General features: G+C 36.3%; 2 protein-coding genes across 2 annotated transcripts; both read right to left on the minus strand.

Moving 5' to 3' along the window:
- Window positions 1–2,881: 2,881 nt before the first annotated feature.
- On the minus strand, window positions 2,882–3,481 carry LOC145130637 (uncharacterized). Its single transcript, XM_079065408.1, has one exon. The coding sequence runs from the start codon at window positions 3,479–3,481 to the stop codon at window positions 2,882–2,884; it is 600 nt and encodes a 199-aa protein (XP_078921534.1).
- Window positions 3,482–5,735: 2,254 nt separating this feature from the next.
- Window positions 5,736–6,439, minus strand: LOC145130638 (uncharacterized). Its single transcript, XM_079065409.1, has 2 exons — window positions 6,123–6,439; window positions 5,736–6,006 (listed from the first exon to the last, which is right to left on the minus strand). Exons 1-2 carry the CDS (start codon window positions 6,437–6,439, stop codon window positions 5,736–5,738), a joined length of 588 nt encoding a protein of 195 aa, XP_078921535.1.
- Window positions 6,440–20,098: the final 13,659 nt, after the last annotated feature.

Here is a 20,098-nt window from a genome sequence, read left to right on the forward strand (position 1 = left end):
ATCTCAGATGCAAATTTCTGTTGCGATAGAAAGAGACCATGAGACGATCGAGTAACTGAAATACCAAGAAAATAGTTGAGAGCACCAAGATCAGTCATCACAAACTCTCATCTGAGGTGAGATATGATGGACTCAAGAAGAGACGTAGATGACTCAGTCAACACAATGCCATCAACATATAGTAATAAGTAGGCTGTATCGGCTCCATGATGGTAAATAAATAGGGAGGTATCCGTGAGACTGTGGTGAAAACCCATTCGTAGAGCCTGTTGAGCAAACCACTGATACCAAACCCGCGGGGTCTATTTAAGACCGTATAAAGATCGCTGAAGATGACATACATAATCTGGATGCTGAGGGTCCTGGAATCCCGGTGGCTGATGCATGTAAACGGTCTCGTGAAGATGGTCGTGAAGAAATGCATTCTTCACATCAAGCTGATGAATGGGCCAATGCCTGGAAATAGCCAGACTTAGAACAGTATGGATAGTTGTCAGTTTGACAACCGGGCTAAAAGTCTCATCACAATCGATTCCATGTTGTTGACTGCGACCATTTGCTACTAATCGTGCTTTATAGTGAGATAAAGAACCATCATCATTAAACTTCTGTTTGAATAACCACAAAGATCGAACCACATTGGCCCCTGGTGGACGTGGTACAAGGACCCAAGTATCGTTTGTAATAAGAGCATTTTATTCCTCGTTCATTGCTTTATGCCAATTTGGATCTTTCAAAGCCTGTATGTGTGACCTAGGGACAAATGAGAGAGATGAAGAATGGGGATTAAGGCGAACAATTGGTTTCACAATGCCACTTCTAGATCTGGTGTGCATGTGGTGAGTTGGAGGGGGAGGGGGGGGGGGCTTCATGGGTGGATGGTGGAGGGCTAAGAGGCGGGGAAGTAGGTCCATCCTCAGGCATATGAGGAGAAGTAGGGGTGTTAATGGTAGTAGTGGTGGTGGGTGGAACAATTTTAGTAGGAGGAGGTTGTAATATCTGACGAAGATTGGGAGAGATATCGGAGTCAGATAAAAAATCATAGGAAGGAGATTCGGTTGGAGTAACAGAGCCGTATAGAAAAATGGACTCGTCAAAGGTGTCATGACGAGAGAGACTGATCTTTCGATAGGATAAATCATAACAACGGAAACCACGATGAAGAGTGGGGTAGCCAAGGAAAATACAAGGAGTGGAGCGAGGTTGGAATTTATGGGTGGTGTGAAGACGAGGGAAACACAAGCAACCAAACACACGTAAGTGGTCATAAGTGGGATGGCGCCGAAAAAAGGCGGTAGTGAGGAGTGTCATTAGAAATTGAGACAGAAGGGAGAATGTTGAGTAAGTGGGTTGCCATGTGGAGGGCCTCGGACCAGAAAGGAGGAGGAAGATTAAAATGAAAGAGAAGGGTTCGCATCATGTTATTGGTAGTACGAATCATACGTTCAGATCATCCATTTTGTTGAGAGGTGTGAGGAAATGAAAAACGAAAGATAATGCCATGAGAGGTAAGGTGATCATGAAATTATTTATTATTGTACTCCCCCCCTCCCCCCCCCCCCGGGTTGTCACATTGCAATTTCTTGATAGTACCCCCAAATTGAGTTTGTATTATGTTAGAGAGATGCAAGAATTTTTGAAATACTTCATATTTATGTTTAAGGGGGTAAACCCAAAGGTAATGTGTATAATGATCAAGAAATAAGACATAATATTTCAAACCACCATTACTAGATATAGGAGATGTCCAAACATCAGAATGTATAATCTCAAAGGGTGTAGAAACAGTAGTATCAGATAAAGCAAAGGGAAGTCTAGTGTGTTTGACAAGTTGACAAGCTTGGCAAGATACATTATTTTTAGGTAAATGACAAGAAATAGAACTACTAGAGAATAGATGCTTCAAGACTTGATCGATGGGATGACTGAGTCGTTGATGCCAAATGGTAGGTGAAGTAGAGATGAAAGCATGATTGGTGGAGATGGTGACAGGATAAAGAGGGCCAGAGCTATCACAGCGGATGAGAGGACGACGAGTCTGGTAATCAAGAACAGTAAATTTGTAAGGATCAAAATCAATAGAATAATTGTTGTTAGTAGTAAATTTGCGAACATATATGAGATTTTTAATAATATTGGGTGTAATAAGGACATTCTGTAAATGGAGGGTACGATAAATATTTGGAATAGGAAAAATGGAGTGTCCCGCGGTCACAACAGGTATTGTAGAAGCGTTATTGACATAAATAGAGCGAGGATAATGATTATTAGAGACAGATTTGAGTATACCTGCATTGGCGTGAACATGATTGGTTGCCCCCGAGTCCATGACCCAACCATCATTTCCTGGATCATTCAAAGATTGTTGAATAAATTTGGGAGCGACATGGGTTATCATTACAGAGTCAGGCCCACGGGTCCGATTTGGGCCTGAATACTGGATATGGGCTTTAGGTGTTGATGGCCTACTGCCGAGAAGACCTGGGCCGTTGGAAGTGGGCCTGCTGTAGTTTTGGTTACTTAGATGTGCCGGGTGAGAGATCTGCTAAGGAAGTGCCCAGCTCTGATGGGCCTGACCAAATGGAGTCCATATTGAAGGAAGGGAATGGGGCGGAGGAAAATAAACCCACCCAAATGGGGTGTTGCACGATTGCTGACTAGAAGAAGTTTGACTGGGAGGCTGCTGGCACCGCTAGTGGTTGTTGCGACCTCCACCTCAACGGTTATTGTTTCCCCGGTAGGATTTGCCCCCTCCTCCATGGGTCTACGACAAAGATGGATCAGCAACATGGAGCAGTGAAGGCGAAGAGGGGTGATTTTAATGCGATTTGAGAGTGACGTGGTGGCTATTCAAACTCGATTCTTCAACCAACAGTATGGATCACATCTCCAAAAACGTGGGAAGAGGTTTGGAGAAACGGAGCATTCCGGCGGCGTTTTCAAACTTGTTGGGGAGACCGTTTAATGGATGAAGTACAACACTACGGTCCTTGACTTTTTCACCGAGGCCCTCAAGCATATCAACGATCTTCTTTATCTTCTCACAGTAATCGTGAATGGTTAAGTCTCCCAAGGTTATGTTTCTGAGTTCATCTTCTAGTTGCATAGGAACCGACTCTTTATCATCATAAAAAAGGGATTGTAAGTTCAACCAAATTCTGTGAGCAGTGACGTTGATGGAGTAGGGAGAAGTAATCAGCTTTTGGGATATGGAACCAAAAAGCCATAGTTTCACGAGATTTTCGAGTTCCTTCCACTCCTGATCCGTAGGAGGTTTATTAGGGGGGGGGGGTGGGGGTTCGTATGTTTCATTAATATGGTCGGCAACCCCATATGCAATGTTGTGTGCATTGAAAAGATCGCTCCAGAGGTCGTAGTTGCGGGTAGAGAGATCGAGGATGAGTGGTATGTAGGTTTTAATGTTGGTGATGCCATACGCCTTGTGTGTAGGTTTTGTGGAGGAGCTACTGTCGGCTGACATGGTGAAGAAGAAAGAAACAGTGAACAGGGGAAGAAGAAGAGGAGAACATCGAGAGAAGGGTGGATCGACTTAGGAACAGGATCGGCTAGGGTTAGAGGTAAAAGCCTGATACCATGATAATATGTAATTACCCCCTGCCATACGACTTCATTAATGAGAGTATAAATACATGAGGCTGCATGGGCCAAATAAGTACAATGGGCTAAACAATACAAGCCTAAATACAACAATACTAAATTAAATACAAATGTATGAAGAATATATCTGCTAACAACACCACCTGAAAATCCATTCCAAAATGTTTTGGCAAATGAGCATTTTACTAGAATATGGTCACATGTTTCCTCGTCTGCACCACATTGACAACAAGTTTGAGAGGGGATAGTGATTCCTTAGGTAGACTAAGCCACTATATTTGGAATGCGACCCATTCTCGCCCTCCAATTGAAACATATTACTTTAATGGGGACCTCTTTAATCCACCTGAGACCACTGGTGTCGACCAGTTCCCGTTTTCCCAACAGGTTTCGAAGGGCTTATACCTGAAACTCACCGTTTTCAGTTAATTCGCATCTCCAAGAGTCTTCATTTGGAGCCTGCTTCCTCACAACAACTTTACTGGGAGAGATGTCTTTCTTTTCTAGCTCCCAACTTATGTTAGCAATGTTATTCTATGTGCTTGCCATGAATTTTAAGGAATAACAATTGTCCGGTTTGTTCATAAGATTGTGTATACTATTGATAACTTTAACTCGTAAGGCTAATGGTTCCTTCCTAAGTCGCCACCACCATTTAACAATCAAAGAAGTGTTGATAGACTTGATATAAGTGACTCCTAGGCCACCTTGTCTTTTTATTTGTGACCACTTTGTCCCATGATACCTAATTTATCTTTTTCTTCTCATTAGACCCCCCCATTGGAACCTCATTCTAATTTTCTCTAATTCTTCCAATACTCCATCAGGAGCAACGAAAAGAGACATGAAGTAATTTGGGAGGTTTCCCAACGCCGATTTGATTAGTTTCAGTCTCCCCCTAAACGAAAGAGCTTTCTATTTCCATGAGGACAACTTATTTTGAAAACGTTCGATTATAGGTTTCCAATGCTTCGTTAGTTTCATATTGGCACCCACCGGTACCCCAATATACGTGAATGATAAATAGGAGGTTTGACATCTTAATGGCCTGGCCCAACGAGACACTTCCTGAGCTGTTGCACCCACTTCGACCACCCTTGATTTATGATAGTTTACTTTTAGACCCAATGCTGCATGAAAACACTGAAGTATCCCGAATAAATTTTTAATGTTATTCATGGACAATTCTCCCACAAAGAGAAACTCGTCGACATATAGGAGGTGAGACACAAGTGGACCACCTTGGGGTAATTGAAGGCCTTGGAAGACACCAGCGTCGCATGCAACCCTCATGGCTACACTAAGTCCTTCCATAGTTACAATGAATAGGAAAGGTGATAGGGGGTCTCCCCGTCTAACACCTTTCGATGTTTTGAACTTTTCCATTGGATTACTGTTCACGAGGACTGAGGTGTGTGTCGATTGGAGGCAACCTATGATCCAAATTCTCCATTTTGCACCAAAACCCGTCTGCAAAAGATTAGAATCAAGGAATTCCCAGTTGATGCAGTAGAAAGCTTTGTCAAATTCTACCTTAAAAAACAACACTTTCTTTTTCATTTCTTTGCCCATGAACAAATTTTGTTGTCCAATATGTGCCTACCCTCCACATATGAAAATTGTACTTCATCGATACAATTTCCCATGACCTTCTTGATTCTTAAGGCTAATATCTTTGCAATTATTTTATAGAGACGCCCGATTAGGCTTATAGGTTGTAAATCTCTTAGCTTTAGGGGATCCTTAACCTTGGGGATTAAAGAGATGAAGGATGAGTTGTAGGACTTATCAAGTTGACCATTTCTCTCGAAATACTTAACCACTGCCACGATATCCCTAAGGAGTACCTACCAGTACTTCTTGATGAATTTAAATGTGTACCCGTCGGTCCCTGGGGCCTTTTCATTACCGCAATCCCAAACTGCCATCCTAATTTCTTATAGAGATATAGGGAGTTCAAGAAAATTATAATCGAGTAATTTCTTGAAGAGTGGTTTGAGAAACTTAGGCCTGGAAGGACAAGTTTTAGTGAACTTATCTTGGAAAAATCGGAGAGCTTCTGCTTTGATTTTTTGCATGTCTGTGCACCAATCACCATTAATCATGAGGTCGTTAATCTAGTTTTTGTGATTTTTGTTGTTAATATAACCATGAAAGAACCTGGAGTTTTCATCTCTATCAACTACCCATTTGACTTTCGATTTTTGTTTCAAGTCTAACACAACCAATTTCTCTTTCTCAGTAATTTCTTTGTATCCGTTTCTCTTGGTGTTGATTTCTTCATCTGTTAACAACCTAGATTCAGCCTCGAAATCCAATTTATTCACAATCTGTTTGATCTTGGTTATCTCCGTCTCTTCTTTCTGATTAGCTGAAGCATTCCACTTCCTGAGTTCTTTTTTAACATGTATTAGTTTGGCAACCAAATATCGATTTGGGGTTCCATATCCTAGGAATTATTCCAAGCCTTAATGAAGGCTTCCTCGAATCCATCCCTCAATAACCAGGAGTTGAAGGGAGGTGGTACAAAGTCACACCATTTGGATGATAAAAGGATTGGACAATGATCAGATAACTTTCGAGGAAGAGCGATCACTGAGGTGAAAGGTATGAGATCAGTGAAGGAGGGACACACCAAGAACCTATCTAATTTACTAAGCTTCAAGTTTTGGTTTTGAAAACAAGTAAAGCGATGACCCCCCATCTTCAAATCTATTAGTCCTGCCATGTGAATAAATCTATTGAAGTCCCTGGCAGATCTGTTGCAGAAAACTGAATTGAACCATTCTTCTGGCCAGCGGACCACGTTGAAATCTCCCATCATAACCCATATTCCATATTTTCTCCTTTTGATATCCAGGAGTTCCTCCCATAGCTTGGATTTTCATGTGTGCTTGAGGTCCATGAATGTTTGAAAAAATTGTAGGTGATTGGATTCCAGACCATTACCCGATATTGATTAAGAAGTTCTTGGATGTGATGACCTTCGATGATTGAAATATCATGCAATCCCATATGTTTAAGATTCCACCTGACCTACCTGTTGCATTAATTCTATCAAGTCCAAAATATTGGAACTACAACACGCTGCTTGGTCTATGAGATCAACATCAATTAATTACGTTTCTTGTATGGGAAAAACGAGATCTTATGCTTTGATTTTAAGTTCCCGACCCACTTCACCTTGTGTTCCTTCCCGATTCCACAAATGTTTAAGGATAGAAATTTCATTGAACGTCTTTCTCACATGACACGCCTAGGATTCCTACCAAGATTTGGTTTGAGGCCTCAATCTGAAATCCAATCAAGAATCCAATTGCTACTGGGACTTCAGATTCGATCACCCTATAAGTATGTTCATTGACCGTGGGCTCGGTAACTAACTGAGGTGTAACACTCGAATCCACGTACTCAATTTAAGCCCTTGAAATAATATATAATTGCAAATGAGGTCCCTCTGTACGTTGGGCGTACGTTGTGACATCCCATTTCCCGATATTGATTAAGAAGTTATTGGATGTGATGACCTTCAATGATTGAAATATCATGCAATCCCATATGTTTAAGATTCCACCTGACCTACCTATTGCATTAATTCTATCAACTCCAAAATATTGGAACTACAACACACTGCTACATCTATGAGATCAACATCAATTAATTACATTTATTGTATGGGGAAAACGAGATCTTATGCTTTGATTTTAAGTTCCTGACCCACTTCACCTTGTGTTCCTTCCCGATTCCACAAATGTTTAAGGATATAAAATTCATTGAACATCTTTCTCACCTGATTCGCCTAGGATTCCTACCAATACTGGGTTTGAGGCGTCATTCTGAAATCCAATCAAGCATCCAATGGCTGCTGGGACTTCGGATTCGATCGCCCTAGAAGTGTGTTCATTGACCGTAGGCTTGGTAACTAACTGAGGTGTAACACTCGAATCCATGTACTCAATTTAAGCCCTTGAACTAATACATAACTAGATTATGACCCGCGTTAAACGCGGGAAACATAAATTAAATACATATTACATTAATAGATGGCATTGTTTTAGGTGAAATTTTAATAAAAAATGTTAGTTAGATTCATTTTTAGACTTTTTGAACCAAACTTATTAAATAAAAATATTAATATTTATATTAGAGCAATTTGGTTTTTTAATATAGTAATTTTTAACATAAATGATCCACGTGATCTTTGTTTTATCACAACATGATGCGACTTCTTGATTAAAACATGTTGTGTAGTAGCTTTATGAATTGATTTTGTCCGGTGTACCAACCTCCATGGAGGCTCACATGACTCTTTTCATATTGGACCTGTAAAACAAAAAGCAACAATAAGTTGTTATATGTACCAGCAACATTAAATTCTGCAAAGAAACTCGATAAACATTATAGTTAAAGTGCATTGTCATAACCATAAACATCAAATTCAGATATTTTAATTTGGTAAATTTATAAAGTATTTTTTCCTTATAAGAATTAAAATATGATTTTTCAGGCTACACTCAATCACATATACATATCTTCTGATCAAAGAAATTATTACAAGAAAAAAAAATGTTATTAACAAAAATATAATATTAGTTTCATAATTTGCCAAAGGTTAACATTAATAAATATTGTGAAATTGCTTATAATTTGCATGTTTGCTTATTGTCCTGGAGGTACCCAACCACTTCGACATGTATTATTATTTGATTAATTAGTGCATTAATTACATTATATAATATGAAATTTAACAATTGTTCAAATTCATTTACACTTGATTTATTAATAGAAAATTGACAAATTTATAGTCATAAAAGTATGCTTAATTCAACAATTTTTTTATCAAAATTAGTAGAAAACCGAGTTTCTTGAAGAAACAAATCAAATACACAAAAAAGATATAAATAAAAAACAAAGAATTGAGCAAAGAACATTTGAAGATCATGTCAGAAAGGTATGACCAATATGATATTTTTGGCACTTTTCAATATAGTCATGGTTAATGTTTTCTCATCTTCAAGATGATAAGTACAAGTGAGTAGAGAAAACAAATACAGTAATATATAATTAGAAAATTTAACTAAAGAGTATAATAATATGTATAAAAGAATTATTGAAAAACTTAGAACAAGATTTATGTATTTGTTCATGCAAGTTGAAGTGTAACAATAAAAAACTTCTTCATCTTGCTTTTGGTCCGTTCCACGAGTTTTGTCATCATACGTTAAAACGACTTTTATGGTTTTCTCTTGACAAACATAGGTCAGCATATTAAAAAAATTAATATAAAGGATATAATTTTGTTTCTATAACTAAATGAATGAAACTAATATACTTAAAGTAGATTGATTAATTTTTTTCATGACCTCTCAACAGGAATATAGTAATAACAAGTAATAAGAACAAAGTAAATACAAGAAATTATAGAAGAAGAAAGAGAACAGGGTAAAGAAAGAACCTAGAAAAAAGAATTATAGAATAAGACCGTTAAAGAAGAACACTGTAAATCATAGGACTCAATCCAAAATCGTAAGAAGAACAACTTCAATGTAATCGTATATATAGGTTGTTTTTCAATAAGGAAATCATTATCTTCCAAAAAAAAATGGGATCCTAAAATATTATCTTGGAGATTTTCGGTTATTCATCTGGAAAAAAATAATATCATTTATATTGAATCAATATTTCAAATTAATTGACTTGCTTAATTAATGAGTTTTAAATTCAAAACCATTATCTCAAGTTGATTTATTTTACGTGGGATATACCCGGAGATAAATTATAAATAATATTGACTTTATTTTTTACTCTTAAATATTTTGCTAATTTAATAGGATTAGATTAGATTTTATAGGTTAATGACCAAATTATTGATATGCTTATTTAATGAGTTTTTTCAAAAAAAAATTTAAATAAAAACTAAACGGGTTTGAATCTTGAAGCCAGAAGCTATAAATAAGGGAGTTAAATTAGGAACAATATCAATTAGAGAAACTGATATCTCGTATATAAATAGAATGATATGTTGTAATTGATAATGTAATTATTGAATTTAAAGATTCTATAATTATTAAATATTATATAATTAAAGATAATTGTTTTTGAATTTTATTTGAAGAAGATGATGTCAGCAATCTAATCTAATGGTGGAAATCATAGGATTGAAATGCAATCAAGGGTCCTGATTGCTTCATTGGTGAATTAAGAGTTCTCTTTTAATAATATTTAGAGATTGAAAATGAGGTCCCTCTGTACGTTGGGCGTACGTTGTGACATCCCCATTTTCTGGATAAATGTATTTTTATTTATATTAAAACATTGGGATGTCATCGTCAATACATAAATATAAGCATAACGAAATATTACAAGCCTTACAATAATTAAACTAGTGGCCTAATACTCATTGAATCTCTCAGCAGAATGTATCTTTCATATAGCCACCTGTGATACAATAAACTGAGTGGGTCAGGTTGGGAAACCTGGTGAGTACATAGGGTTTTCAACCCACAATAATATAATTATTATGTTTAATCATCAAACAATTAACCCAATTTCCCATCCCCATTATCTTCTTTATTCTTAAGGATCTTCTCTAAGAATCATCTATTCTTCATTTATTCATTCCTAAGGATTGTCCTAAGGAATAGGCATGAAGTCCATCGCTGCCAGGGTTTATCTAATAGGCACTGAGTCCATAGTTGCCGATGTTATCTATTAGGTACAACTGCCAATGTTATCTATTAGGCATAATTACCAATGTTATCTATTAGGCATAGTTGTCAATGTTATCTATTAGACACAACTGCCAATGTTATCTATTAGGCACTAAGTCTATAGCTGCCAATGTTCATTTATAAGGCACAACTGCCAGGTTCTTTTGAGTACACCTGGTGAATACGTAGTTCAAAAACACCTACGGGTTGCGAGCCTGCTAGCGTTCCACTGGACCATCTAGAATCATCAGTGGTTGTCATTTATACTCTGCTAGATGATTGGATCAGCTTTAAAGTAAAGGATTCTCATCATCTTTCACCTCTCATCATCTATATTATCTTTCATCTCTTATCATCCATCTCATCTTTCATCTACCACCTTTACCCAATATATTTATAGGTATAAAAATACGTATACAATTTAAATCAAGTAAAACATGTATAAATCGTTCATCTACCATAGATATCAGGAACACAGATAATAAACACATATAGCATACATTAATATTAAATACTTCATATCTATGTGTAAGATGAAAGTAACTATGCACTCACTTGTTAAAGTGACTACTTGAAATTCGGGCAGTGTTTCACTTCTAGTAACCGTCTTTTCCATTTACATAACCTAGTGTATTATCACTAAGTTTTAGTCTAATATTTATTACGACTAGTTATTAGTCTAGTTTCATCATTAACTCAAAGTCTACTTCAAGATCTATCAAGTAAGGAACAACCAGGTACGATCATTGATGGGTTATGAGCACTACAACATTCTTATGGTGTACATGCAAACCCTAAAGCTTTGGATCTAGTTTGTCTAGTGAACATGCAATAATCATCCAAAGCCATAAACCCTAGATCTAGCATGTGATAATCAATATTAACATAAGAATTAGGGTTTAGATCTTACCTTGATTGTTATGTAGCAATAACAATCTATTCGTTCTTGTAATTGGCTTCTAAAAGCTTAGAGTCACAAATGTCACTCCTCTAATGGCTCACAAACACCAAGAGCAAGAGGATGAAGAAGGAGAAGAGAAGAGGCACTCAAAAACGTCTAGAAACCCTAAGGAAACTCTTAGCCACGTTTTTGGTGCCCTAGGGGTCCTTAAATAGCGAGGCTATTAGGGTTATCTAACAAGGAACCCCTAATTTGACTGCTTAGGCCCTAAGCAGCCCATGGACTCCTCCTTTAGAGGCCTTGGACGATTTCTAATGGGTTTCCCCATAGAATTCGTCCACTCCTCTAATAAGGAGTCCATTAGCCCAATATTCAACTATCACACAATTGATAGTTCTAGTCCCCTAAGTTTAATTAATCTCTTTTAGCCACAAAATTAATTATTGACTAATATTAATTAAACAATATGATTTCTCCTTTAATATATCATTCTCATAATATATTAATAAATCATAATTAATCATCTCTCTCCATAATTCATCCTATCAATTTGCTTTGGTGAAGGCAACCCAAAAGGACCATGCTCGCAATCGGGTCAAGTACATACCAAAATAGTTATGGACTTAGACACTAATCCAACAGTCTCCCACTTGGATAAATCTAATAACTATTCTGCGTATGATTTCAGATCCTGATCCGCAATCGTAGCTTTCAAAAGCCGCTGTCTACTCTGATCTTATCAGATACGCGTCCTTTAGATAAGGGATCATATATTCCTCCATTCTAGATATTGTATAGACGTGAGACATGGATTTAAATCATTCTCTCAGTCTATGTGTTGTTTCCCGATTTTCGATTTATGACGACCGACTAATTGAACAAATCAAATCAGTCCTGGCCCGGCCGAGCACTTTCCTTTGTCATCACTAAATCATCGAGGGGCCCACATATATTGCTTTTATCCTACATTGGGTAAAAGGAACGGATAAACTTCGACTCAATGATCGCTTGTACTTACTCACCGAATCACACACAACAATACGTTTTATAACACCAAGTTACCGGTGCGTTTACATATTATCAATGTGTAACCGACTCGCAAGATACAACTCACACATCTCGGTTTCAAGAACATAAGATATTATCGTCTCACCAATCACTCGTGATAAAATCCATGAAGTGATCCAAGTGAGCGTGGGTTTAATCCAATGCTCAAATCATATTCATAAGCACTCATGAACGTTGTAGCAAACTTTTACTATGTCTCATACACTTTAGACAATCTACACACCAATTCATGACAATCTTCTTTCATACCTACTCCCAAAGTATGAGCGACTGTGGAACGTTCAAATAATTCGATTATTCTCAAATAACTCAATTATTTAGGATGTCAATGATGGGTTTTGAGCATTCTAACACTCCTAAGTGTACATGCAACCCTAAATACCTTGGATCTATGTTTTCTCTATTATACATGCAATTATGAACTTTCAAGGTATTACCCTATCTAGCATACAATACTTGATACTTGGGTAATCAAATGGATAGAATACATACCTTTGTTTGATGTAGCTTGTCTCCATGAAGCTTGAGTGCCTAGTGCCCCAAGTGTGACACCTCAAATGGTTCACACAACACCAAATGCACATGGAATGACTTGAGAGAAATGGAACACTCCTTGAAATCGTCTAGCCCTCATATTCACACATTAGTGCACGATTTCTTGAGCCATGGGATTCTTTTATATGGTGGCTATTAGGGTTACACCATGTAACTCATAACTTTACCCATTCCTTATGCTCCATGGATTTTAACCTCCATGGAGTATCCATGGGTCACCCCATGGACTTAGTCCAACATAAGGAATCTTGGATCACAAGCCCACATATATAAGAATGAACGATTTACACAATCAACCCATATATTTAATTAGTCTCCTTTTGATCACTTAATTAATTCCAAATTAATTCTTGATCAATACTAATTAAATAACCTTATTAATATATTAGAACTTATAATATATTAACCAACCTTAAGTGTTATTTCTCTCATTATAGTCTATCCAAATGCATGATGCCATGCAACCCAAATGGACCATGCCGGGTCGGGTCAAGTCTTACCAATTATAGTTATGGACTTAGACATTAATCCAACAGTCTCCCACTTGGATAAGTCTAAAACTATTATTGCGTATGACTTCAGGAACCGATCAGCAATCGTAGCTCTCAAAAGCTTCTGTCGAACTCTGATCTTGTCGATGAACTCTGACCTTTGTCAATGACTTGTCCATTAGATAAGGGATCATATATTCCTCCATTCTAGATATCATATGGACTGAGACATGGATTATCAATCATTCTCTCTGTCCATTTGTTGTTTCCCGATTTCCGATTCATGATGACTGACTGATTGAACAAATCAAATCAGTCCTGGCTTGGCCAAGCACTCACATGTGTCATCGTTGAATCATCGAGGGGCCCACAGATATCGCTTTTATCCCGAAGGTAAAAGGAATGGATAAACTTCGACTCATATGGCTTGTTCTACTACTTGTTGAATCATACACAAAGGCACGTTTTATAACATCGAGTTACCAAATGCGTTTTCGTGCAATCAATGTATAACCAACTCATAGTAACAACTCATATCTCTAGGTTTGAAGAATATAAGATATTATCGTCTCATGATCACTCGTGATAAAATCCATGAAGTGATTCAAATGAGCGCGGGTTGAATCCAATACTCAGAACTTATGAGCACTCATGAGTGTTGTAGCACCACTTTGTCCACCAACTTGGACCTCTACAAACCAACCCATGACAGTCTTGATTCATATCTACTTCCAACATATGACCGACTGTGGATGGTTTGAATAACTTAATCATTCAGGAAGAGCGACTTAGTTATTCTGGAAGTCAAAACATACAAAGTAAAACACAAGAATAAATGAATCAAATATGGTATCAAACCCTATGAATATAAATAAACACTTTTATTTATCACCATACTGATTACTCATTATTCATTGTTTCGGTTTTATCAACTTTATACTTGAATTAAAAACACTAGTTGTCCCATGCTCCAAGCATGTACACTATGTTTTTCTTAAACAATAGCTTTGCCATACACCAAGTATGCACTCTATGTTTGTCTATGATCCTTACTTTGTGAAATAAACCAATTGAACATAATTTCAATGATTCTAATTTCACACTCCCAAATCCTTATCGAAAAATGTGAGAATTTCAAATTCCTATCATTTATCGAAATCTGTTTAGATTTTAAACTTATATGCACTGACCCTCCTGTAATGAATATGTACAAAGTCACAATGACTTGTCAACAGTCATTATAAGGTATTCCAATGGAGATCAACTCCATGGAAACTAAGTCTCATATTCAAAGTACATTGCTTTGGACATGCTTCTTGCATTAAGTTTTCTAATCTTACACATATAACTTCCACCTATGGAGACAACTCCATATTCTCATTTTGACTATCACTTCTGAATAAGAGATGCCTCTTTTCAGAATATGTTAATATGGTCCTTCCAATATTAACAGTATACTTCCAACTGTCCCTGAGCAACCAATCTTTGGTAAACCTCAGATTGTCCTCGACAATTGCTTAATCATTTTAGTCATATCCAATTCTAGACCTTTTCCCTTCTTAATGCCTCTGGGCATTTGGAAAAATTTAGAAATGACAAATATTATAGCACATGCAATCGATCCTGTACCCAAAGCAAATGGTACACGATTCATGATGTCTCACATAAAGACATGATTCTAGACCAGTCTTTTGCTACAATATTTTTATTTGCCATGTTTTCAAAATTTGACTATGAAGAGGGATGCCGTAATCATAATCGAATTTTGAGAACGCAATATATAGAATTTCCTTAAGTTGAACCAATCCAACATGAAATTCATATATATATTCTTGACGAAAGATGATTAAGGTCTCAATCTAAGCCTTTAGAACTGAAATGAATTATATCCTCTCCCTTAATTATAGCAAAACAACTTTTTCAATCCCTGCAGCCTCACGAATTGAAACTTTTGTTTTCTATAATTAACATTGCTAACTTGCAACACTAACAATAATTATCATGCTCCCACTAACATGATGATTATTAGCATAACACTTATGCTCCCACTAGCTTTGACATGTACTCAAAAATCAGCTGGACTTCTAGAAATCAATACTTTATTGACTTTCTTACCAAAGTTCAGATTTCTGATACGAGATGCTTTGATAAAACTTTATCAAAATCATACACCTTTCCTTAGATAGCATGCATGTGTGTCTAAACAATTTCAGAACTATGAAAAGGGATTCCGTAATCATAGTCTCAATTGTTTAGACCTTTTGCCATCTGCTTCAAATCTACTTGGTGGAAGTGTTTCCTCACCATCATTTTCATGAATCGGAGAGAAACCTTATGACCCTTAGATTTTATGGTGTATGTGTTCTTATCCATGTGAATCGTCAAAACCATAGTCACAAGACAAGGATAATGACAAATCCAAACTCATATGAACTGAACTTATGCAATCTTAACTTCTTGCCACCTGGCAGTACAGGGCCTGCCATTGCTTCCAAGTTGTTATGCAACCAATTGAGAACTTTCAGAACTCCTATGCAAAGTCAACTTTAACTGGAATGGGCACAGAATATGTCAACATGATAGGTTATAAACCTCAAGTCGTGTGCTAGTGAAGAACCTCAGGTTTTATTCTTGATTAGTTCTTGAAATTCTTTTTAGGATCTTTAAGACTCCCACTATCCTCTTGACATATAAGACTATATTGCCAAATATTCAAGAGATAGTGCGGATTCTTTATCAAGACAAACACTTCACACAATTGGCCTTAGTTGGTCTTTGTTTTATCCAAAACATCACAACTTACCAATTTCAAATGTACAAGAGTAGGACACTTTTACTCTTACATTTGACAAGTGTTTTAAACCTTTCTTTAAGATATGTCACTCAAGTTACAATCTTGGAGTATGACTCTAAGAATTGTTTTGGAACGAAGTATGACTCATCTTCCTGATCTAACCATTTCAACAATTCATGACTCCTCTTCTTAGTCATAAGAATGCACTAAGATGACCTTTAGAGGACTAATTGTGATATGATTTCTGAATCATTAAGATGATCACAAACATGATACTAAAGTACTCTCCCATCTTTTTAGATTTGAGAAACTTTTATCTTTCTGCCTAATTTGATTCTTCCCATTCGTTCTGCCATACATTGAGACTTTTCCAATGTTTCAGAATTATACTTAAACTTGTAAGTATAACCATATTTACTAAAATTTAGTAAATCATGACGAATAGTCTTAACGAGCATTGTGGTGGACTTGACCAGTGCACAAGAATGTGTAGTCGATCCCTTTAGTCCTTAACTTGACTCACACATCCATGTGAACAAGTCTTAATTTTCCAATGCTTGAAAGTTCTCATTCATCATACTATTCAACTTGCATGATTCCAAGTTTCTATCCAACTAAAGCCTTGGGAATAAGAATCTTTCCTTATTTGGTAAATTATGAGACTACCACAAACGAAAGAATCAAGTCCATTTTTTTCAAATATTGCTATCAATGGAATCATATAAAAAACCATTTTCCACAAATGCCACTTGTAAGGATATTTAAAATAAATATAAAATTAAAAACTTTTATTTTATTTCAAAACTTTGCGGAAAAAACTTATCCTTATAGTGCAAATGCATACGGAAAAACTTGTTGTTATATATTCCTAAGCAATATATCATAACTCCTAAGTAACAGCTTCAAAATTCTGATGCGATCGAAATCCACCTTCGCGATCAGAATCAACATATACTTCCTTTAAGATTTCTCTCTATTCTTTGATTCTTAAAACATCAACATGTGACCCAATCACATCATGTAATGAGGATCTCAGAATAGAACTTAACAGAGTTAGATAATGGGCTCTACCTGATGTAGAGTCAAACTTATTGACTTTAACATCCTTAGGTAAATTTGGCAGCTTTGCAATCAACGCCCCTTCCTTTGGCAAAATAAACATATGGATCCTTTGGTAATGGGACTATCTCAGACTTAGCCTTTCTCTTTACCATTTGGTCAACCGGGTTGACTATGGCCAAACCCTTTCCATTGGGAAGAGAATGCTTTTTCTGGATTTCCAGTGTCACCATTGTCACTGTCCATAAAGTTTTTGGGAAGTTGATCTTCTAATCAAATTTGCTTTACTATCGTTCCAAATCATTGCTGATTCAGCAGCACCAAGCAAATAGATATGATCATTAAGGTTCATGTCATAGTCTGTTTCATAGTAGTCCCAAAGGAACTCACTATGTGACTTAGAAAGTGATTGAACATCCAACTTTCTCAAGACTTTGACACCCAACTCTCCCGACTTGTCAATATGTGACTTCATCTCTAAGATGTGATCACACATAGACCTTGCTTGCCATTAGGGCTTGAGTGACCTTGAACTTGTGGGTTAGGGAGAATAATTGGAGGAGGTGGAGGAAGTAAAGTTCCAAGAGATTTGGGAAGATCATAGATGTCTGAACTAGACATCTTTTGGGAGATATTCAAGATAGTTGATCTAAAGTCCTTAATATAACACCCAATATGAAATATTAAGGCTAGGATCCAACAACCTATTTATAACTGGAAGAGGGATGCCGTAATCCGAGTTATAAAATAGTTGAAGGTAGGTAAATGACGATTTACCAATTTCCACCATGAAAAAACGAAATAATGTAATTAGGTTTTTAATTGGATTTGAAACTCCTAGATCTTTTGAGATTCATTGAACTTTTCAATGGCATGTTTCAATCTCGAGTGTGCCCTTCAGGTTTTGTGAGTGGGATGTCGAGGATCACAAAACAAGGTGTGAAGTAACCATGCAAATATACTTGGTACCCTTAATATTTACCCCTCAATCGATGTGCCGGTTAACCACACGAGCTCCACCGATACTATGATAAATATTAAGTTACCCTTTGCCTACTTTGTTAAATCCAGGTTAGTGTGCCGGTTAACCACACACGCTCCACTAACGGTTTAAACAAAGTGCAAAGTGTAATTTCATGGATTAGCACCTTATTCACATTTTCCTAAGTAACTAAGATTGAGAATTTATAAGTGTTTAGTTACTTAGTATTTATCATTAATACTTTTAATGAAGGGAGAATTATAGTCCTTGTCCTACCCGTTCGGCTAACGACCCTCCACCAGTCAAGGAAGCGGTGGGTGAGAGTGGACACCCATTAAACTGCCATTTTATAGGCAGTAACCTTATACCCCCTTATAGACCGGCTTCGTGAATGAGGTCTACTAACGGTAAGATTGACTTGCTCTTATACATATATTTATTATTAACTTATAATACTATAAAGTATAAGGGTTGAATTTTAACTTTTAAAATTCTAAGGGCTAACTTGGAATTAAAGTATTCATGGGGAAAACTTTACAAATTCCAAAACTTGAGGGCAAGTTTTGAAAATATTCAAAACTAATTAATTCCATAACTTATGTGTTTAAAGTAGTTTTAATTAAAAAAAAACTCTTCAAGTTCCATAACTTGAGGACAAGTTATGGAAGACTTTAAACTAATAAAAGAATGTAACTTTTCTTTATTTTTGTAACTTATGGAACTAATTAAGGTTACACATTTTATCATTTAATGAAGTGACTCTTGAACCTCCATAACTTGAGGACAAGTTATGGAGTCATAAAACCATTTAATGAGGACAAGACTCTTCATTTTTGTAACCATTGCTAACTTTTTATGAGTTTTATGAAACTTAAATGTGACTTTTCATATAACTTGAGGACAAGTTACAAAAACACACTTTAGAATCAACTCTTAGATTAAAATGGATTGAAAACACATAATCAATTAACTTTTCTATTAATCTAATAAACTCATATGAACAAAGATAATTCACATCAATTTTTTTTTCCAAGTAATTAGCATAACTTTTAAACTAATACAAAACATGAATCTATTGACAATTATCTTTGAAATTGGATTAGCATGAACATTACCACATCAAAAACAAGTTTATAAGTCCAAAAACATCTAAGGGTAATGTTCCTAGTCCATTTCTAGCCAAAACAGTCGAATATTTTTCAGCTAATTTTGCAAGTATAACAAGAAAACAAGCATTGGCTCTGATACCACTGATGGGTTTTGAGCATTCTAACACTCCTAAGTGTACATGCAACCCTAAATACCTTGGATCTATGTTTTCTCTATTATACATGCAATTATGAACTTTCAAGGTATTACCCTATCTAGCATACAATACTTGATACTTGGGTAATCAAATGGATAGAATACATACCTTTGTTTGATGTAGCTTGTCTCCATGAAGCTTGAGTGCCTAGTGCCCCAAGTGTGACACCTCAAATGGTTCACACAACACCAAATGCACATGGAATGACTTGAGAGAAATGGAACACTCCTTGAAATCGTCTAGCCCTCATATTCACACATTAGTGCACGATTTCTTGAGCCATGGGATTCTTTTATATGGTGGCTATTAGGGTTACACCATGTAACTCATAACTTTACCCATTCCTTATGCTCCATGGATTTTAACCTCCATGGAGTATCCATGGGTCACCCCATGGACTTAGTCCAACATAAGGAATCTTGGATCACAAGCCCACATATATAAGAATGAACGATTTACACAATCAACCCATATATTTAATTAGTCTCCTTTTGATCACTTAATTAATTCCAAATTAATTCTTGATCAATACTAATTAAATAACCTTATTAATATATTAGAACTTATAATATATTAACCAACCTTAAGTGTTATTTCTCTCATTATAGTCTATC

This window comes from Lactuca virosa, chromosome 8 (assembly GCF_052849685.1).
Source record: "Lactuca virosa cultivar CGN04683 chromosome 8, Lactuca_virosa_CGN04683_v6, whole genome shotgun sequence".
Lineage (NCBI taxonomy): Eukaryota > Viridiplantae > Streptophyta > Magnoliopsida > Asterales > Asteraceae > Lactuca > Lactuca virosa.